The sequence below is a fragment of the Pelodiscus sinensis genome, chromosome 6, assembly GCF_052426305.1.
Source record: "Pelodiscus sinensis isolate ZL-2025 chromosome 6, ASM5242630v1, whole genome shotgun sequence".
NCBI lineage: Eukaryota > Metazoa > Chordata > Testudines > Trionychidae > Pelodiscus > Pelodiscus sinensis.
In genome coordinates, this window is record NC_143057.1 from 9495095 (window position 1) to 9518533 (window position 23439).

Genomic DNA, 23439 nt, shown 5'->3' on the forward strand with positions numbered 1-23439 from the left:
TCTAGAATACAACCACTTTTCTTTTGAAGTAATGTGTCCACACAGGGGAGTTATTCTGGAATAGCAATCATGGTATAGTTATGCTAGAATCACTGTGCTGGTCAATTTGCCTGTGTAGACAAGCCCTCAAAGGACTTCTCAAAACACAGAAAAACTGGCACTCCAGTTTCTTCAAGTGGCATCTATATGAGAGCATTAGCTCTGCCATTCTGGCACTTTTCATCTTAAAGGGCTTGTGCCAAACCAGCTGCAGGAGGTTTGTGTCTTTCTAAAAATCATTGTGGGGAACTCAGCATGCCATATACATAATCTCCTCCTTCTACTGACCTGACATTTGCTTTAGAAAGAGACCACATGACCCAGATTTAGTGTTTTTGAAACAGGGAGTATAATTATCCACAACAGAATTAAAGACGTAAATTGTTGGACTGCAGCTCTTTTTAGCATGTTGTGATCAAATGAGTTGGGGCGGGGGCACGCGATAACTCAGGGCATCCAGAAGCTTGAAAATATTGAATAGAACTAGTCTTCTTTCCAGGAATTGCTCTTGCACTGTGGAGACGACTGACTCTCTCCTAAAAGCTTGTGCAGTTTTATGTAAGGGATGGTGAACTTGTCCAGAAGAATAAGCTCTATCCCTGCCTGCAAAACTTTGACTCATTTTCTTTCCAGAAGTAAATCTGGAATGAGTATTTGGATTACAAAAATAAACAAACTTCTGGCTCTACGTGGAAACAGAAATGCAAATAAAGTTTTCAGTCCAGTTGGGCAGAGTAAAAAAGTTGAAGATAGAAAAATTCCCCAAAGAAGAGTGGTGTTCAGCTCTGGGATTTGGGGTCAAGACCATGTCCACTTCAGCTAAGATTTGGATAAGCACCTACCAGCTTAACCCAATTAAATCTCTGGCATTTTAATTTTTCTGTACTCATCCTGATTGAACCCAAACTCCCACACTTTCAAGGTTTGCCCTTCATTAGTTTTCCTGACACTACTTACCCATCATTTCCAAAAAAAACACATCTCTGAATAACTGGGATAGATGTGTTGCCATCATCCCACCATATCTCAGCATGACTCTGTAGGCCAACTTTGCCCATCCCCATGAGACATGCTGAAAATTAGATTTCAGTACAACAATTTTTATTTCATTCAAACTTTTTTTTTTCAGTTAAAAACATTTATACACAGTTGTTAGGTCACATTTTTCAATCTGTGCTCCATGTAATTTACAAGTCTACAATTCTAAGCCCTGATGTAAATGTTAAAGTACTCCTAGTTGTCAACTGAGATGTAGCTATGAGTCTATTACTTGTAGCCCATATAATATGTAAGTAATCTCCAGACCTTGGATTAAATGAATGATCTCAATAAAGCTACGTCTTGACTACACCCCTCTTTTGGCAGAGGGATATAAACGAAGCCCTTTGAAAGTGCAAATGAAGCGGAGATGTAAATATCCCACGCTTCATTTGCATAATCAAAAAATGAGGTTTACAGGATCTTTCAAAAAAGTGCCCCGTTTTTTAAAGAACCTTGTCTAGACCGTGGTTTTACTTTCAAAATGGCACTTGTTTGAAAGAGCGCCATTACATGATTATGCAAATGAAGCACGGAATATTTACATCCCCGCTTCATTTGCACTTTCGAAGTGCTTCATTTACATCCCTCTGCCGACAGAGGGGTGTAGTCTAGACATAGCCTTAGAAGTGAGATGAGTGAGTCTCCTCCTGTTTTCTCTCTCATGGATGTTTATATTAGCTCTTACTTTCTGGTTTTATCTTGATTGAAGAGGCTGGGTTACTTCTCCTCTTTGTATAGATATTATAACTGTTCACTCAGCTTGCATATTTTAGAAAGCAAGGTGATATTCAACTGTGTGGTGTGAGTAATTTAGCTGTGATTGAAAAAGTTACACTGGTAATCACCCCAATATATGATCAGGCCATGGGAAATCACAAAGTAACAGACACATTTTCAAAGTGGTCCCAGCCCACCCTCTAAAACAACTACAATTGTTTCACCCGTGTGTTTGCATGAGCACAACCTTAGATGTGTGTGTGCAAACTACAGTTGAATGTCTAGATCACTTAGCTCTTGTCTACACTACAGGGAAGATCGTAGCTGCCGCAGTCTATCTTCCAGGGTTCGAATTAGAAGGTCTAATTTGAACTGAGAGGGCACTCCCGTCAACACTGGTAGTCCTGCTCTTCTCAAGGAGTCAGGGAAGTCAACAGGAGCATGTACTCTCATCAACTTCCTTCTGTGTGGACAACGCCAAAACATGATTTAAGATACTTCATCTCTAGCTACATAATTAACATAACTGGAGTTGTGTATCTTAAGTTGATTTTACCCTTCAGTGTAGACCAGGCCTTAGTCAACCACCAAACTTCATAGTTGTGGTTGCAGTTTGAATATGCTAATCAAGTTGTGTGTAGGTATAGTTGGATAGTTGGATTTGGACCTCTAACTCTCCTATATTGAGCTGGCAAAGAAAGGGCACTAGCTGATGTCCAAAAAGGCCATAAATAATTTCAAATCCTGTTCTTGCTCCTTAGTCCCCCTGCCAGTTTTTGTAATATTTACAATCATGTTCCCCTGTTACTTTAATTATCTCTTTCTCCCCTTTTGTTAGAAATGTAGCCGTGTTAGTCTGGGGTAGTTGAAGCAAAATGCAGGACAATGTAGCACTTTAAAGACTAACAAGATGGTTTATTAGATGATGAGCTTTCGTGGGCCAGACCCACTTCCTCAGATCAAATAGTGGAAGAAAGTAGTCACAACCATATATACCAAAGGATACAATTTAAAAAAAATGAACAAATATGAAAAGGACAAATCACATTGCAGAACAGAAGGGGGATGCGGGGGGGTGGGAAGGGGGAGGAAGGAAGGTAAGTGTCTGTGAATTGCTGATATTAAAGGTAGGGAGAGTGGGATGTTTGTGAGTTAATGGTATTACAGGTGATAATTGGGGAAACTGTCTTGGTAATGGGTGAGAAAGTTCAAAGACTTGTTAAGTCCTTGTTGGTAAGTGTCGAATTTTAACATGAATGACAGTTCAGAGGATTCCCTTTCAAGTGCAGATGTAAAAGGTCTTTGTAGCAGAATGCAGGTGGCTAAGTCATTTAGAGAGTGTCCTTTCTGGTTAAAGTGGCAAGAAACTGTTTTCTCTTTGTGATCTTGTCTGATATCTGTTTTGTGGGCATTAATCCTTTGGCGAAGTGTCTGAGATGTTTGTCCAATGTACATAGCAGACGGACACTTTCGGCACATGATAGCGTAGATTATATTTCTGGATGCGCAGGAATATGTGTTCTTGATCTTATAACTCACTTGGTTAGGTCCAATAATGGTATCAGCAGAATGAATATGTGGACAAAGCTGGCAACGGGGTTTGTTGCAAGGGAAGGTACCAGGGTTGGTATTAGTGTGGTATGTCCTGTGGTGGTTGGTAAGAATCATCTTGAGGTTAGGTGGTTGTCTATAGGAGACTATGGGTCTGTCTCCCAGAGCCTCTTTGAGTATGGTATCCTGTTCCAATATAGGCTGTAGTTTATTGATAATGTGTTGGACAGGTTTAAGTTGGGGGTTGTAGGTGATGACAAGTGGTGTTCTATTGTTGGTTTTCTTGGGTCTGTCTTGAAGTAGATGGTTTCTAGGTATTCGTCTGGCTCTTTCAATTTGCTTTTTTGTTTCTCTGGGTGGGTAGTTGAGATTTATAAATGCTTGGTAGAGATCCTGAAGCTTCTGGTCTCTGTCAGTGGGGTTAGAGCAGATGCGGTTGTATCGAAGGGCTTGGCTATAGACGATGGATCGTGTGGTGTGTTCTGGATGGGAGCTGGATGCATGTAGGTAACTGTATGAGTCAGTGGGTTTTCTGTAGAGAGTGGTGTCTAATTTTCCATTGTTGATTTGTACGGTGGTGTCCAGGAAGTGGATCTCTCGTGTAGAATGGTCCAGGCTGAGGTTGATGGTGGGGTGTAGGTTGTTGAAATCTCTGTGGAATATCTCCAGTGTTTCTTGGCCATGTGTCCAGATCATAAAGATGTCATCGATGTACCGTAGGTAGAGGAGGGGTGAAAGGGGACGGGAGTTGAGGAAACGTTGTTCTAGGTCAGCCATAAAGATGTTAGCATACTGTGGGGCCATGCGTGTACCCATGGCTGTGCCGCTGATCTGGAGGTATAAGTTGTTCTCAAACCGGAAATAATTGTGGGTGAGAACAAGACAGTTTCCCCAATTATCACCTGTAATACCATTAACTCACAAACATCCCACTCTCCCTACCTTTAATATCAGCAATTCACAGACACTTACCTTCCTTCCTCCCCCTTCCCACCCCCCCGCATCCCCCTTCTGTTCTGCAATGTGATTTGTCCTTTTCATATTTGTTCATTTTTTTTAAATTGTATCCTTTGGTATATATGGTTGTGACTACTTTCTTCCATTATTTGATCTGAGGAAGTGGGTCTGGCCCACGAAAGCTCATCATCTAATAAACCATCTTGTTAGTCTTTAAAGTGCTACATTGTCCTGCATTTTGCTTCCCCTTTTGTTGTGTGCAAGGAATAAACAGGGATAAGTGATTGATTGACTCGTTAATTGAAGGACTATCAAATGTACCCACTAAAATAGACAAGAAAAATACAGCCTTTTTATCATCTCTTTCTGTTACAGTAATTCTAGGTGTTACTTGTAACAACAGCAGATGACACTTGTAATGTTCAAGCAGGTTTTTTTGTGCATGAGACCTGCCCCCGCATCACATGTTCTGACCTCGTTATGAATATCTGTTTTCCCAAAACACTCTCTCTGCTTCCAGCAGTATAGACACTGAGCTTTACCCACATGCAAAAGTTGCATTTTTTAACAATACCAGTATAGTTACAACAGTAGATCTCTCCTCCCCTCCTGTGGATTATACTGATAGAAATGTGTTAATACTGGTAAAACAGATTTCCACCAGGAAGGGGAATATGCTATATATGTATAATGCACCATTACTTCTACATAATTGCTTCCAAACTAAGGGTTGTACTCCTATCACTATTCCATTTAAAAAAAATCACCCACCTAACTGACATAACTAAACTGATACAAAATCTGTGTGTAGATCAATCCTAAAAGTTTGGAATTAGGTTATATTTGAAAGCAAATTACCTAATGTAATTTTAATTTTAATGTAGTTTTACACTTAGTACAAGCAGGGTGTCATACTGCAACAGGTTAAAAAAAGTAAAACTTTTTTTACTACAACTTTTTCATCGACATTAAAAATATATTCTCTCACTCGATACCCTGGTTGAAAAACTCTATTTAAACAGCTTTAAACGCATGTTAGCTGATCTGTGCTGATTTTCGGTACAAGTCTAGGTTGACTGTGCCTTCAGTTGGCTACAGTGAAATTTGCCAATGGTGACCAAAGTGGTTACTTGTAGAAGGTGGTCTCTTTTCAGAGGTTTGCACACCCAGGAGGGTCCCATAGCCTCTGCAAGTAGGTGACAGGCAGTCTAACACAGGTTGAACTGTAATACGTTTTCAAAGTGTTAAACAATGTTTACACTAGGTGTAGAGTTGTGATTCAGATCGTGTTAACTAATGTGTTTTCAAACACAGCTTCCTTTCCTGATCGGGACAAGTCTGGGACACAGCTGTGTGTGTTTCACTGTTGTTTTCTCTAGAAAATCACAGGAGCGATTTGATGCGACGTGAATGATGGTGTCCCACTTCACGCTAGTATGGCGGAACTCAGTGCCTGCCCCTTACTGGAGTGAGTCACTCATGTTCTGCCTGTCAGCAGCAACCACTCACTAGATGATGTTTGAGTTCTGCTCCCTGCCGCCAGTGAGCACCCAGCTCATCTTTACCAGGCTCCTCAGACACTCAGATTTAACATGAAAAGTGTGGATTGTAAAACAGCCCCCTTGTCTGAGCCACACCAGGTGATTTTTGGTGCACCACCAGGCTAGCCTGTTCACTCGCAAAACAAGGACAATTGCCTCGGAGACCGAACAGCCGGGGCAGCCTCCTGTAGCTGCCTGCACAGATACAGTTGGGATATGCTTGTTGTAGCCACAAATCCTCTTTGCCTGTGCAGGGTTATCAAGGAACGCTTCATGGAACCCATCACCAAAGCATCCACTCATCCTGCATCCAGAGCAACCATCCATCCTCTCTCCTGTGGAGGCTGGGGGAGGGGACTAATATCCCTGCGACACCAGGACTAGCACTGATCAGCACTTTGCTGGAGCAGGGACTGCTGGCTGCTGTGTAAACAGCACCAGCTGGAGCAGGGTTAATGGGAGAGCAGTGTGAAAGAGGCCCGTCAGAGCACCCACTGGCAGGGCTGGCATGATTATTGCCAGGGCCGACTTCAAATATATGGAGCGGGGCCTATTAGCGTGTGCACTACGGCCTTCGTTATGGCACTTGGTTTAAAATTTTGAATTTTGACCTTATCCTCCAAATGACCAGGGCAAAATGACCAGGGCAAACTGGAGAAATGGTCTGAGGTAAACAGGATGAAGTTTAATAAGGACAAATGCAAAGTGATCCACTTAGGAAGGAACAATCCATTTCACACCTACAGAATGGGAAGTGACTATCTAGAAAGAAGTACTGCAGAAAGGGATTTAAGGGTCACAAGCTAAATATGAGTCAACAGTGTGACACTGTTGGAAAAAAAAAAAGCAAATGTCATTCTGGGATGCTGTTGAGGGGCCGGTCCCCTTGACAGTCAGGATGCCCCAAAGCCGGAGCAATGACCCTTTTTCGCAGGGCAAATGCAGCCCTATGAGCCTAATCCCAAAGTACAGTGCCCTCCCACAAGGGTAAATACAGCCCTACAGGCCTAGTCCCAAACACACTCCTCTTTCCGGGTATGTCTACACTACCCCGCTAGTTCGAACTAGCGGGGTAATGTAGGCATACCGCACTTGCAAATGAAGCCCGGGATTTGAATTTCCCGGGCTTCATTTGCATAAGCGGGGAGCCGCCATTTTTAAAACCCCGCTGGTTCGAACCCCGTGCAGCGCGGCTACATGCGGCACGAACTAGGTAGTTCGAACTAGGTTTCCTAGTTCGAACTACCGTTACTCCTCGTGAAATGAGGTATTTTTAATAAAGTGCTTTTGCGGAAAAGCATCCATGCCAATCTAGATGCTCTTTTCTGCAAATGCTTTTAACAGAAAACTTTTCCGTTAAAAGCATTTCCGGAAAATCATGCCAGTTAGACGTAGCCCCGGTGTTTGTATCTTTGAGGTTCTAATGTGCCATCAGTGCTGTTAAGCCCACATAGCCAGCGCAGAACTGAGCTGGGTTCTAGTCATTCTTGGGCACCAGCAGCTCCAGAAAGATTTTGCTTGGAGGTGATTTCTGAAATACAAAGGGGCAAATCTGAATGCTCTTAATCATCCTTAATGCACAGCTTATACTGGTGCTCTGAAACATTGCTTTTCTCTTATTCGGTTCAAACGCCCGACTGCCAAAGTGTAGGAGGTTTTGGTTGTTTTACTCCATGATTTTTTAAATGCAAGGTTTGGTCCCCTCTGGTGCACAGGGGACTTCCCAAAAGCGTGATTCTGTGAAAAATTAGATCACAAAGATTTAACAGTTGGAGACAGAGTCTAAAGCGAATCCTTTTTCTCATCATACTAACTGTGTGTCAGAGATAGAGAAAGAGGACAATTATAGTTTTGAGATCAGATCTTTTTTGAGATAGGTGTCATTGCAACCGGGCTGTGGCAAAGAGATTCAGGAATCCTCTTCCCATAGTATGTCAAGCCCTCTCCCAGCTCATCTGTGTGCATAGCCATAGTTGGGACAGTTGCAGACATATCCTTCGTGAAATAAGGTGTTAAATTGCCTCTGTGTCAGGATTAGAAATGGAGTTTTGGCTTGCAGTCTCCAGCTCAGTCCATGTCCCATAAAATACACCCCACTGCAAAACAAGCACTTGAGTTCTAGTGCTGAACATTCGCTTTCTGCAGACATTTGTGTGAGTAACCCTGAGGGCCTTGAGCGCTGAACCTAAAAGGCGGATGAGAATGGTTAAAGCAAATTCTTTTTTTTTTTTTCATTTGAGTTCATGCTTCTTGGAAAACCAGATTGGCAGCCTCTGCCCAGCTTTGAAAATGAGCCCGGAGCCTAAGGAGCAGCAGAAGGCACCCAGAAAAGGTGCAGTTAGAATGTTTGTAGAGATTAAAACTGACACGACTAAAATGATGCACCAACTGGTTGTTGGTTTGGAGAGGCGCCTGTTCACACAGTGCAGTTTTCTTTCCTATGTGACTGTCTACTCTGCTCTTGGGCAGACAGGGGCCTGAAATATTCTAGAATCCAGTGGTCAACACAATATGAAACCATATCCTATGCTACACACCCATGATTCTGAAGAGAGACACTAGGTTTATTCTGTTAAGAAAAGCAAATAAGGGCTCTCAGTTGGGAAGGAAGGGTGGCTGATATGTTAACAAATTGTATGTGACATGGTATTTTTTATTAATTTAAGTAAACATCGGGGTGAAAGCCTTGATAGCATCCCTTTAAGTGTGATGTATAGGATGACATGGTTATTGTGCATCATAAAACAACTCTTATTAGAGTTCTGTAGTCTGGCATAATAGCATTGTATCCAATGAGTTTCAGGTCTCAAAAAGTATTCATCACTGAATCCTTGTCTTCACTCTGCTGAAGATTGACGCTGCCACAATCGATCTTCCAGAGTTTGATTTAGCATGTCTAGTTACGACTCACTAAATCAAACTCAGAATGTGCCCCCACTGGTGGCTGGTACTCCTGTTCTTGTGAGGAGTAAGGGAAGCCAATGGGAGCATTAGCTCCCATCGACCTCCTGCTGTGGGGACAGCACTAAACTCAGCTTAAGGTAAACTGACTCCAGCTACTTATTTTAGGTAGCTGGAGTTGCATACCTTAAGCTGAACTTCTGGGTATAGTGTAAACCTGGCCTGAGAAACATTCCAGGTTAAACCCAATCCTGTTGTCATGCTATAATGTTGCACTAAGGATGCATATGTCCCATTGATTGCAATTTGAAAGAACATCGATGGTATTTATTGTTCTGTTTTCATTACTTTTTCTCAAGAGCCAACATAATATTTGGGGGTCACCTTTTGACCTTCATTTGATCTCTTGAGACTATCCGTTTCCTTGGAAATATCTCTGGCAGCCAGAGGAATGGTTAGCATCAAATACAGCTGACCTTAGCAAGAGGATGTTTCTAAATTGTTTTTAAAAAGCAAAGCCAGAGTGAAGAAACTGAATTAAAACGTTGTAGCATCCTCCAAATTTAAAATAAAGATGCCAAAGTGTCCCAATCTGGCTATTGGCTTTGGTGGGACTGCATATATAAATATGTGCTACTCCCTTTGAGTAATGGCTGCAGAATCAGGTCCTAATTCAGCAATTTGAGATAGGTTCACTGAAATGCAACACACAGGGAACCCAACTTTCACATTTTTACAGGGTCGCTTTCAAGGGTATAACAACGCTTCAACATGCTGTCAAAATAAATACCATTAATTAAAGGAGCATTTAATATAGTATTAAAACCAACCAGAACCATGGAAGCAAAGGTATATTATTTTCAAGGTGGCTTTAATTACAGTATGTGCATTCATGGGGTCGCACAATGGTCCCTTTATAGGACAAATAGTAAACAACTTGAAACCCCTGAAGGAATTAGTGTCCTAAATGCCAAATCTTAAGACTACAATAAACATGGTTAAATTAAGCCTTGCCCCAGGTCTCTGTATGGACTTGTGTTGGGGGGGGAGTGTCTATTACAGGGAGTCTGTAACCACATGACCCATCAGAGTACTCCGCTGGCAGGCCACCAGCATTTTTTTAGTAGACCATCTGCAGGCAAACCCCTCCCTCCCCCCAGCTCTCAGTGGCTGTGATTTGCCATTCCTGGCCACTAAGAGCTGCAGGAAGCAGTGTGGGATGCAGCCAGCTGCCAGAAATTGTCAACCCTTGATCTGTTGTATGTACATGATGTCTGCATGTATACAGATAATATGCTCTCAGAAATTCTCAAGCATGACAGGTTACCCATATTTTAATAAATGTTTCAATCGCTTCACTGTTTCAGTGGCTTCCAGGACATCCTAATCTGGATTCCCCGTGCAATAGTAAGTAGCGGAATCTAGGCCTCTCGAATCTGCGTCCTTTTTTCCTCTCTGAAAAGAAATCCCAATGTCGCAAATCAACTGCATCTCAGCCGCCACCTCTGACACTTGAAATAAAAATGTGGTGACGGTCTCGCTAAGGGGAAAGGATTTCTAACATATCATGCCTCTCCCTAAATATGTCCTAACAAAGTCACCGAGGCTGTTTCCAGTTACAAGTTCCACAGTCCTTCCATTCACGGCTTCCAAAGGGCGGCTTTAATGTTTGGGGCAGAGTGGGGGGTGGGAGGCAAAGCAACCTGATTTGTAGCTTAAGTGTTTCACATAAACAAAAGAAGCATGCCATTAAAATACCAGGGGTAGCTTAAAATACATTGCTACCCTGAAGGGATTGACTTTTTCCTCTGAAAGCTTCAGCGTAGAGATTCAGTAAGTGCACATGGAAAATACAGTGACATTCAGCGGACAGTAAATCCAGAGCAATCATCAAGTAATGATTTCCCTCCTTTCTTTCCTTCAGAAGGGACCAAACTGTGCCCTATTCAGGGCTGCATTAGGAGCATTGGAGCCGTATCTATGTGACTGTAAATGGAATAGGTTGAGGCTGCCTTCATTGTTAGCCTTTGGCCTGTTTGTCAATGTTAGGTGCTGAATCTGAACATCTCCCAGAACCATATTTGGGGGTTTGGTTTAAACCCATCTCTGTCTCTCAGGGTATGTCTACACTACCCTGCTAGTTCGAACTAGGGGAGGTAATGTAGTCTTACGGAGTGCAAATGAAGCCCGGGATTTGAATTTCCCGGGCTTCATTTGCATGAAGCCGGCTGGCGCCATTTTTAAATGCCGGCTAGTTCGGACCCCCGTGCCGCGCGGCTACACACGGCACGGACTAGCTAGTTCGGATTAGGCTTCTGAACGAGGTGTACAGCTAGTTCAGGCTTCCGAATGAGGTGGAACGAGGTGTACAGCTAGTTCGGATAGGAAGCCTAATCCGAACTAGCTAGTCCGTGCCGTGTGTAGCCGCGCGGCACGGGGGTCCGAACTAGCCGGCATTTAAAAATGGCGCCGGTCAGCTTCATGCAAATGAAGCTCTGGAAATTCAAATCCCAGGCTTCATTTGCAAGTGCGGTATGCCTACATTACCCCCCCTAGTTCGAACTAGGGGGGTAGTGTAGACATACCCTCAGTGTGGCCCATGGAGGCTCTGTATTCCATCTTGCAGTGGGCCGCGTGCCTGTGTTAAACATGAAGGCGGCCACAGCCTGGACTGAAGAACTCTGGGGTCCTCCCTGGGGGCTCGTCCCAGGCTCCAAAGGCCCTGGCCCAGCATATCGCTAATGCCCATGCTTAACGCTGTCCATGCAACTACCCGCCTGCTTAAAGGTAAGCACAATCTTCAGTGCTGGTTGGAATGGGGCCAGAGAGACCAACGCCATCCAGCATTACCCCATGACCAATAGGCCTCATTTTGTCCACTCCCTCTTCACTTCTTGACACAAGTAATCACAGTCAACCTGGTGTCACAGAGCTGCCTATTTTTTATGGAAATAGGCGTTTGAATATGCATAACAGGGAAAGGCTTTATGCAAAATACTTCATGTAAGGTGTCATTTGAAAAGGTGTAAGCTACTCAATATAGTTTTCCCATTTGGGTGCATGGATCATCTCTGTATTTGAAGTTAGAAATATGAAGTATAAAGTTGTTTTACTCAGGCCCTCTGATGGAGGAAGGACAGAGGAGGAACTACCCTAAGGTCCAGAAATTGAAAGGGGTCTGAGGTTCCCAGATGGAGCCCTGGGCCCTTTAAATTGCTGCTGGACCCCTGTGGGGCACGCTGCAAAACCCCAGGCAGCTCACACCGGACTGCCCTGGGGGAGGGGGACAGGATCCAGGCAGCACTGAAGGCTCACTGCCCCAGCCTACCTCTTTGGCCCAAGGCCCCAGCCCTTCTGGGAGGTGGGCCCCCACCCACCTTGCCCAGGCCCCAGTGAATCTGTGGGCTGGCCTGACTTTACTAAGTGAGGGCCATTATGGGTATTTCAGAAATGTGATGGCTCATTGATAGGGTCATTGATCTGTTTAGGAGGAGTTCTTGCACAGACAGACTCTCAGAGGGTATGTCTACACTAGCCCCCAGATCGATCTAGGGAGGCTAATGAGGGCGACCGAAATTGCAAATCAAGCCTGGGATTTAAATATCCCACGCTTGATTTGCATGGTCCCAGCCCATCGCCATTTTAGAAATTGACTAGCCCGAAGTAACTGCCCGCGTCTACACGTGGCAGTGAAATGGGATTCCGATTTAAAGCCCCTAAATCGAATTAGCTGGTAAACCTCATTGCAGGAGGAATACCAGCTAATTCGAGTTCAGACTTTAAATCGGAATCCCGTTTCACTGCCACGTGTAGACACGGGCAGTTACTTCGGGCTAGTCAATTTCTAAAATGGCGACCGGCCAGTAACATGCAAATCAAACGTGGGATATTCAGATCCCAGGCTTGTTTTGCAATTTCGGTCGCCCTCATTAGCCTCCCTAGATCAACCTAGGGGGCTAGTGTAGACGTACCCAGACAGACAGACAGGCACACATTTCTAACATGTACAGTAAGAAGAGGGTGGACAATGTGAGCTTGCTCTGTGTAAAACAGTAAAACGGATTTATCTGGGGTTCAGGTCTCAATGGGGCTGTGTTCCGAGTTGCTGAACCTACCTCCAGCTGATCTCAGTGTCTGTATCTCTTACCCCATCTCTGTGTCATCACCAGAGGTGGCTACAGGGCCTGGCTCAGCAAGACATAGGAAAGGGGGCACCTAGGAAGGTTGGCTTAGTGGTATTTTGGCAAATCAAGAGACAGTCTCAAGGGGATCTCTTTGACTAAACCCGTCATACCTGCTGTACTCCTTTTGTGTATCCGTAGTTTGTACTACTGTTTCTGGGGAGGTGTCTACACAGCACCCTAAACATAAAATAAGATACGATATATGCAATTTGCGCTATGCAAATTGTGTATCTTATTTCAAATCTATTTAGAAAGAGCTTATTTTGAAATTTGGCATGTCTACACAGCACCAAATTTCGAAATAACGTGCTATTTAGAGACATCCCTTAACCCTCGTGGAATGAGGGTTACCACGATGCCGAAATAGCATATCTGTTATTTCAAAAAATAACAGCTAGTGTAGATGCCGGGTAGCTATTTTGGAATATCTCCGGTATCCAAAATAGCCATGCAGTGTAGACGTACCCTGGGTCTGATAAAACCAAGTGAGATGATAACACGGCCAGCCCTACTGCGGGCTGAATAGAAAACTGAAATATCAGCCAAAGAAGCTCTCTCAACAGCTGATGTAACTCTTCAGGTAGAATCTGCAAACCACCTCCAACAAAGGCAATTACTGTTTGTGACAGTTGTGGATGAAAATTATCATTAGTAACGCTGCTCGAACCCAAAACTGATTAAGCTTTGAATAATGACAACAGGCTTAGGTGTGTAACTAACATGGCAAAAATGTCATACTAAAGTTCTCAGTAACCACTCATATTTCCCTAACATTATTAAATAGAATTTTCAAAAGTATGTAAGAGACCCAGGACTGGAGATCGTAGGACTTGTGCTCTGAAAACACTAGGGGGCTTTGGAAAATCTTACCCATTATTACTTTTTCAAAATGTGTTTGGTTTTACTGGGCAATGAAAACTAGAGTGAGGAAAGAGAAGGTGAGAGAATGGAGGATACTACAGTTTTCCCTCCCTGTTTTATTTAATAGCAAAAGAAGAAGCCTTTTTAAAAGGATTGACATAAAATAGCAAGTTGTTTACAAAGGTTTTAAAATTACTGGCTTTCATCAAATGTGTCAGAAACCAAACTGCGGTAGAGAGTCATATTGCAATAGAGTTCTCTCAACAGACACACACAATAGGCTACCTCGTCTCTCAGCTAGCAGCTGTCCTGATTAATTTTTAATTAAAAGAGACTTTAAATTAAATAAATATTGTACTGAATCCAAATAATCTCTCCTTTTCACTTTATGACATCTTTTACGTCCTGATTCAGCAAAGCATTTAAGCACATGCTTAAACCCCAGGAGCGCGTAAGAACATGCTTAACTTTAATCGTGTCCTTATTTGCTGAGTCAGGATCTTAATCTGTGACTGGCCACTTCTCTATTAATGGAGGGGAGCTTAAACTTTTCTGGCTACTAAGCACGATTAAGCACCTTATAACTAACAGCACTGTACAAACACTACCCTATTAAGCAAAGTTTGGCTATCACAGCGTGTACTATGCTGCAATCATTGTTGCCATTAAGTTATAGGCTAACTAAATTTCCTGGGAGACATCTTAGAAAATGGACAGACCTCAGACCCAACTAGATGAAACAGTGATACAACTGGGCTGTGAGCCACTGTGCATTGGAAAGATGCTTCTTCCATGCATTCCTTGTAAGAGGAATGAAATTAAAAGACAGTATTCAGAAAACTAATACAAAAAATGCTAATTTACTCAAGCATTGCCAACCTGTGGAACTCATTGCTCTAGGAGGTCGGAGTTTCTACAGAGAATTCTTTCCAGGTGTCTGGCGTGTGGGTCTTGTCCACAAGTTCAGGACCTAATTGCCATATTTGATGACAGGAAGGAATTTTCTCCCAGGTTGGCAGGGACTTTGGGAGGTTTGACTTCCTCTGTAGAGGAGGGCATGAGTCACTTGCTGGTTTGAGCTAGAGTAAACGATGGAATCTCTGTTAAAGTCTTTTGGTCAGGATTTGAGGACTTCTGCAACTCAACCAGAAGCTATGGGCCTATTACAGAAGAGGGTGGGTGAGGTTCTTCGGCCTTCAGTATGCACGAGACCAGGCTAGAAGATCATGATATTCCTTTTGGGCCTTAAACTCCAGGGGCCTGTGAGTGCAAGGCTGCTTGATGACAGTGATGAGATGCCTCAGATCAGTGTGGGTACAGACTGCAGATCAGGAGTTGCCCGGGCGGTTTGGGTAAATGAGCTCTTACTGGTAATGGATGATGACTGAGGGTGGGATTTTTAAAGGACCTGAAGTGACTTGGGAAAACAAGTCCGTTTGATAGTCATTCCGGTGTGTGCTCCTCAATCACCTAGGCCCTTTTGAAAATCCCACCCTGACTTACTAGACTGAATATGTGCCAGCTCTCTCCGATACCGCTGCTCCTGAGATCTTCTTGATTCTCTCGCTGACTGCAGCAATAATGGACATGGCACTGCCAGTTCCTCCTGGTTCCTTTTTCTTCCCCAGAGGCTGGCGTTGGACAATTGCCCTTCATTTCTAATGGTGCTGGTGTGTGGCGCTCCGTCACATCTACCCTCTTATTCACCACGCATTTTGGACCATCGGGAGAGCTAGCAAGAAGGCTTGGGCTGGTGTGCATTAGGCCTACCAACACCCTGCGGATATCTGCCAGTACATACATACCATGGTATCTCACTGGATGACAGCCAGATTACAGGAGCTCACTCCAGACGAGACTGTAGTGATGCTGGTAGGCTGGGGGAAACATATGGAAAATATGGGGAGAAACCAGTGCACTTGCTTATTGAGTGTGTGCTACTGCCACTTACTACCACAGTCTAGGGGTGATGTTCATTACCCAACTGCTGTTAAATTATCATATAGTGATATGAGATAATTTTTGTCTTGGACTGCCTAGGAGATTGTAACCATTTCCATAGGCACTGTGGTTTTTTTGTTTCTTTTTTTTTTTTTTTTTTTTTAATCACATCTATAGCCGTAATCAGCTTAACTTTTCTAAAGCATGTTATGTTTAGAACCCACAGCTTTTAGTTGATGTACTGCTCTTTGCTCTTGATTCTATAGGTATTTTATGTGGCTATCCCTCCAAGTCCTTGCATTATAGTTCATAAAATGGCCTATATCTGGGCTGGGATTTCATTTCTTCTGGGACTGCTAAGTCTGAGTGACTGGAAATTCAGTTTTCATTTCCAATTAAAAATAACTTCAGACTAACAAATCAGTGGCGCAATATAGTAGATACAGTAAAAATGACATAGTAGACCAGGGCTCTTGGCTTTAGCCACCGCCCAGCCTTGCTCCTCTGTTAATTCTGGGTATGTCTAGACTACAGAGTTTTGTCAGAGAAAACGGACATTTTTCCAACAAAACCTGAGTTATGTCCACACTGCAAGCACACTCTTTCAACAATAAATTGAAAGAACAGAGCGTTTTTTGTGCATTTGGTAATCCTCATTCTACAAGGAAGAAGACTTTTTTCGAAAGAACTCTTTTGCAAAACGTCACATGTGGATGAGGAAGAGGGAGTTTTTTCAGAAGAGGAAAGAGGAAAAAGCACAGGTGCCCTGGTGACTATTCTGTCCATAGCAATCACTGCTTACATGCGAGATCGTGTCCAGGCACTACGGACACTATCTTTTGAAAAAGCGCATCGCTTTATCGATTCACTTTTGCAGTGTGGACACTCCCTTGCACAAGAAGATTTTTGGGACGATCTCTTCCGAAAAAAGCTTCTTGCTCAAGAAGCCTGCAGTCTAGACGTAGCCTCTGTGCCCTGGGAAGGAAAATTAACAGAGCCTTCCTCAGACTAATTTCAAGGCTTCTTCATAATGAGGACCTGCTATTTTGATTTTGTTAAATCAAGAGTTATGAAATCAATTTAAGCAATTTGGAATAGTTTCCAAGTGTAGCCATGGCCTTATAGTCCTGGTCTTCACAACATCCTCTGACAAGGAGTTCTACAGGTTGACTGAGTTGTGTGATAAAATACTGACTTTTGGCTGATCTGACATCCGGGCAAACCCCTCAAAGATTAGCCAGTGTGTATGATGCATATCATATTTAAAGTGCTAACTAGTGATTCAGTAGGGCCTGTGACATATTCAGAAGCAGATAAGGCTTCTCCTCCAGCTCAGGGAACTCAGTTTTCCTTCTTTCAACTCTTCTCTTTCGTCTTTTCTTTTTTTAACTTGTAGTCCAAAGCACTTCGAGAAAAATGGCTGCTGCAGGGTATTCCTGCTGGCTCAGCAGAAGAAGAAGAGGCCAGACGGAGGCAGTCAGAAGAGGATGAGTTCAAAGTGAAAAAGCTTGAAGACAACATCCATAGGTAGGTACAGTTTTCCTTCACTTTTACCAAGTTAGATTCTGCCCCCTGTTGTGTGTGCATGTGTGGTGTCCCTTAAACACTTGCGCCAGAATCTCCTTTGCCGTGCATCTCCTGTTGTCATTACATCAGTGCACAGTCCATGCAAAAAGTGTGCACACACTGCTTGCCATTCTGCTTTACACGGATGCAGTTAACTACACAAGGGGCAAGGTAACAGAGAATCTTGCCCAAGGAGTTGTGTCCATGCCTTCCACTGCCGAATGTGTCCCCTACCATTTTTTTTTAAATCGATTTCTCATTACTCCTTATGTCGCCCTGTTTGCTTGCTTTGCTTCAAAGGGTGTGTTCTAACACCAACAAGAGCAAATGCTTTTCCTGCTGGAGAACAAGCTTAAGCCCATGTGCTTCCCTCAGTTATGCCCATGTAAACCCTGAGATACTGAAGTCAGTGCATGAACTCTTAGATTTTCAGCAGCATAAGAAAGGTTGAATTTTGTTCCACAGACTTCACGTATTTGCAATTCCAGTCTTCAGAGTAGTCTTGATCCTGAAGGAGAGGAAGGATGGTGCAGTGGTTAGAGCACTAGGACTTCGGAGACCTGGTTTCAGTTCCTTGCTCTGACACATGCTTTCCAGTGTGACCATGGGCAGAGCTGGCCCAAGGTACGGGACAACTGGGCTACCGCCTGGGGTGCCCCATTGTAGGGGGCGCTGTGCGTGGCTGCCAGGCCCCCAGAGCGGGGCCACACATGCCCTGGACACCTGGGGGTAGGGGGAGTCACACTCCTGGGGGCAGCAGCGTGCTCCCAGGACACACGAATGGCTCAGGCCGGCCCTGACCATGGGTAAGTCACTTAGTCTGAGTGTATCAATTCCCTCGTCTGCCACAGCAACATCTGGCCACTGGGATAAAAGAACAACAAGGACTGAGACCTCTCTGGAGACCTGTATTCCTAATATTGAACAGATTCCTTTGACAATTAGATCCCTCCCACCAGATCCCATCGAGGCAAGTGTTAAGGAGGAAGTTCATGGAGGATAGGTCCATCCGTGCCTATTAGCCAAGCTAGTCAGGGACACAGCTCCATGCTCGGGGTGACCCTAAGCCTCTGAGTGCCAGACAACTGCCCTGTGCTGTACACTTCCCCTGAAGCCCTGGTATTGGCCACTGTTGGAAGACAGGACACTAGGCTGGATGGACCATTGGTCTGACCCAGTAGGGTCGTTCTTATGTTCCTGCGAGTGGTGGGGACAAAGGGAGCCAGCAGGAGCTGGAAGAGGGAGCCACAAAGAAGCCCAAACACCCTAAAATGATGATTTCCGTTTGCTGTTGGCACCCAGCCAGGGCAGAGCCTTGAGATAGTGAGCTGCGTCCCAGGAGGCCTGGAGCCAGAACATGTTAGAGAGTTGAGAGCCCTGGAAAGAGTTGCATGGTAATATGCTGGAACAAGATGTGTAGCCACATGGCTTCAGCAGGACTCTGAAAATCCCACCCTAAGACTCTCTCAATGCCATTCCCTCTGAGTGAATTCACAACAGGGTTATTAGCAACACAGTGAAGGAACCTTTTTTTTTTTAAAACACGACTTTTAATCTGACAGTCCCACTTTAAATTGGAGGGACCATTAGGGCTAAAATGTGGGAATTCCATCCTTTCACCTGGGCAGGAGAACAAGGCATTTGGGGTGGGTGTTTCTCCCTTTTGTGACAGGAGACCACTGAGGGGAGTGGGAAAGGGTCCAGTGTTCCCTGTAAGCTGTGCGCTTGTGTGGGCCACTCAGGAGAGATTCGGATGCTGCCCAGCTAATTAGCAGAGTGCCCACAGCTAGGTTTTATGTTTCTAGTGGTGATGCACATTCATCATGGCTCAGTGCACATCAAACATTTCTTCTGCACATGGATGGAAACAATCCACACATGGATGGATAAGATTAGCAGGGACATTGAAACGGTCTGGTGAGAGATCACTGGCGAGAATCAGAAGCAAGCTCAGTGTGTATACATGGAGCTTGATGGTAGAAGAAGGCACTAATCCTCTCACCTCCACCTCACACATCACTTCCACATTAGCACACACTAGAAAATTCACAAGTGGTGGGAAAAGTTAGGTGGGAAAAATTAGAGGGAATCAGCATCACCCGCTGAGCGTATTAAAATGTGTCTTGCAAATTGAATGTTTCTCCTCATAAGATCTCGGCCCAGCATTTGTTGAGTTCCAATACTTTGTGTTTGTTATATAATCCATCATGTTTTCCAAATTCTTCTAGAGCACTACTGAAGACTAGTAGTCTCTTGTCGATTGTTTGAATAGCTACGTTTCACATTTAACACAGACCACGTATTTGCAACTAAGAGTTGGAATTTACTGTTGCCTTGAATAGCCTCACTTTGAATAGCAACTCACTCTACAAGTGGACCCACTGAAATCATTGGGACCACGTATGCAGCAAGGCGCACCCATGGTGGGTGCGTGTATCAGAATTGGATCCTTTGTTGGAAAGGGCTGAAAAACTCAAAGCTGAAAACTCAGCAGTGTTTCAGTTTTTCCTGGTTTGTCATTAGATTTTCATGAAAAACAAGAGACACGATACCATTAAGTATGGCCTTCAGCCTGCAAACCTTTATGCGGGTAAGTTACTTTACCCATGTGTGTAATTTCGCTGACTTTAATAGGACCACTCCTGCACAAGTGCTTGCAGAATCAGGGCCTATCATAGTCAGCATTTCTTCATACACAATCCCAGTCCAATGCAAAAAGTCGGCATGGCCCACAGACATCATAAAAACAAGTTGTAAAGTACAACAGTCCAGAATATAGAAGCCATTACAAATAACTAAATACTGTTGAGTAATTGTGTAGATAATTACCAACAAAGAGCATACAGAAGTACAAAACAGACAAACGATAAAGCAAGGAAACAAAGACTGTGGCAAAATAAAAGCAGAATAAGAGCCTTGAAATAAAAATCAGAGAGAGACCACTGCGTATTTGGGATTATTTAAATTTGCTTAGAGAGGGAGGAATCCTAGGAGCATCAGAAGCATAATTAACCAAGCAAGAAAAAGCAAGATGGGGAGAGTCACACAGCGGAGCGATCTTTGTACCCAGGGATTTATTTCTGACCTAGCCCTGGGCAATGGAATAAGACTGAGTTTGATGTTACATGCTTTTAGAAAAGAGAGGAGGGGGGCAGAAGAGGCTGCTGTGTCTCTTTTTTCAAACTTACGTGAGTAGCCTCTGTAGAGTCGTAAGTGCTTGGAAATCAGCTTTTTACTCTGAGCCAGAAAGAAAACTTCTTCCCACGAAGACTTTTACTCAAAAGTCACCTAATCTTGTACTGGCTGCTCATTTGGATCTAGATTTGGGCAATGATTCAGTTTGAGGAGAGAGGAGATATTTTCTTCTGAACACTTGGACTAATCATTAGCTGACATGTTTAGCATATATGGTGGGTTTGATCTTGTTTTGAAGTCTCCTTAGACTCTTGCCTTTGGCTTCAGTGGGCGCATGATTGGGTCTAAACAGAAGTTAGATGGGGCTTAAATGAAAATCAGTCTTGAACTACAGGTTGCATCTCCCTAAACCAGAACTCTCTCGCCCAGCGACACCCGTGGTCCAGCTGTTGCTGAATGAGAGTGTCCCAGGGCAGGAGGGCCAGCAGCTGAGTCTCCCACAAAAGGCGGGGTAGGGCCAGCCTGTGCATGCCGGCCCAGCAACAGAAACAGAGCCGTGGCAGCCCGGTTGGCGGTAAGGCAGGGCCACAGCAGCCCAACAGGGGAAGCCCATCTGGGGCCATGGCAGGTCGGCAGCCTGACTGGGGCCACGTGCCGGCTGGCAACGGGACCACTGCTGCATGCGGCCATGCCAGCAGTGGGACTGGAGAAGCAGCTATAGCAATGGGGTTGGGACAGCTGTTTCTCCTAGCTGGCAGCAGGGCCAAAGGAGCCAGCAGGGGGAAGGGGCCACAGGCTGAGGGGGCGAAGGCAGGGTGTCTTCCCTGGTCTGGCAATTTCCTTCATCCGGGACCGCTCAGGTCCCAAGGGTGCTAGACCAGAGGGGTCCACCCTATATTAGATTCAGCAAACATGACTTCAAGGCTGTGTGGCCTGTTTTTTTAAATCTGTAGTAAAATGCCAGGCAGGAGTGTGCAAGAATGGCACAGAGCAGCCAAAACCAAGAAAGAGCAGCGTTAGGGATAATACTGTTTTCCTTTTTCTGATACGGTTTCTTCTTCAACTCTGTAAGGCTTGGCATTGCCCTCGGCTGATATTCCCTGAGTTCTACACTTGTAGTGGACTGTGGGCAGTAAATAACTCTGCGACTCACAAACATGAAATGTATCCTTTGGTCTAGCCGCGAGATAAATGCCCAGTGAACTTTCGCAGACACATTCTTGACTAAGTGCTGTAGGTGAAGCAAGCACCGGAATGCTCTGTCGGCACGTCATGGTTATTTTTACCACATGACAGTCTGCTATTTTACAGCAGCGAATGGAAAATTGGCATTCGACATCTGGGTATTAACAGTCAGCCTTCACGGTGTATGGCAGCCCACCCACAGCCTGCTGTTCCTTCCCCGCATTGAAAGGCTTACAATCTGATTTTAATTCCCAAGATTATGTTATGTAGTGTCCCAGAGACCTACATTTGCCACAAAGGGTGAAGGATTTTTCTTTGCTATGAAACCATTATGCAAGATGCTTACATGTTATAGCCTTTGCGACAACATATTTCATCGATTGATGACTGACACCAGGTAACAAGGCTGGTAGCTTCTCTGATTGGAGCTAGCTGTCACTGACCTGCCACAAAAGTGATGAGACTTTTATGAACTCCATGGGAGGATGGATGCTATTCCAGTGACTTGCTTGACACCCTGACTTGCTGATATAAAGCTGTGCTCCTTGGGGGAGAAGGGGATCACTCAGCCAAATCCTCAGCTAATATAAATTGGTGTCTTTCTACTGAAGTTAGTGGAGCTACACCAGCTTATGTTGGCTGAGTGTCTGGTCCGCCATCTTCAAAGGGGAGCAAGTCAGTTCTTTAGTGACTGTATTCAGATCTGGATTTAGGTGTCTGTGAGCCATACATAGAGCTTAGGGCATCACTTTAAGAGGGCCTCAAAGCACTATGCACAAGAAAAAAGGGGGAGAGACACTTGTAACATTTACACCTGCTGCAACATGTGGCATTTGAGCAATTCTTGGGGTGGGTAGAGTGAAACACAGTGGATTGTGGGTATGTCCAACACCCTTTACTGGACCGCTTCAGAGCTACTCAGGCGCCTGTTCATTCATTGGCTAATGTTTGTAAAAGCCCTTTGAGGGTAAGAAGTTGAGTGGTGGGGATGCATGCTCAGCAGGATCGGTTTTATATTGTGAGATTTCTTATGTATTTTCCAGTGGCTTGCCTGAAAAGAAAAGCCTAAAACTAGCTATAGCTAATTGAGACCATCCTTAAATCTGGGGTTAAGACCTGTGCTTTGGATCAAAGAGAATGAGTTGTTCCCTGTGATATTTTTGCCAGTGAGTCTTTTGTTAGCATCCTTTGTTTTGGATGGTGATAAAACAAGTATTTGAATTCCTACAACCTGAGGATGCTCGCGCTAGGTGTGTTGTAAAGTGATTTCCAGCTGAGAAGAGTTGAGTATGGTGCCTACCAGGTCGATCAAAAGGAAGGCTTCCCTTCAGCTGACCAATGTGTGTCACAGATGAGGTGCCAAGCAGGTCTCTGGTAGCAAGAGGTGCAGGGAGTATCGGAGGGTGACTTCTGTTTAGTTCTGACTGATTGGTAACTAGCTAACAGCTGGCAGGCAGAGCTCACACTTTGGAGAAGGCCAGATCCAGATTGGATGCAAGGAAATGAATCTCTGCTGAAGGTGCCAGAATTGTATCCACCGTTGACATGGATGGATATTCAAATTGGGCCCTATCAGAGTTCCAGTAACCCACAGAGCCTCACGAGGAGAGAACTCTTACTAAAGATGTATTAAAAAAACCTTATTAACAAAAATAAATTCACATCGATTTGGAAGTCGTTTCAACCCAAGTTCCTCACAGATCTATGACTCCAGCCTGAGCCTATGCTGAAGCCATTTCTCCTGTCTCCTTGGAGCTCCCAGGAGACATGAACTCTAGGCTAATTCTTGTTGGGACTACTGCTCCTTTTCCCCACATCCT

General features: G+C 44.3%; 1 protein-coding gene across 6 annotated transcripts in view; it reads left to right on the plus strand.

Annotated features, from left to right (window-relative positions):
• PALM2AKAP2 (PALM2 and AKAP2 fusion) overlaps nt 1-23439 on the plus strand; it is a 360502-nt gene that overhangs the window by 76327 nt on the left and 260736 nt on the right. For all 6 annotated transcript variants that reach the window (XM_075931391.2, XM_075931392.2, XM_075931395.2 and 3 more), the window contains exon 3: nt 17130-17260. In XM_075931391.2, coding sequence (XP_075787506.2) covers nt 17130-17260 — 131 coding nt within the window. The remainder of the gene's footprint in view (nt 1-17129; nt 17261-23439) is intronic.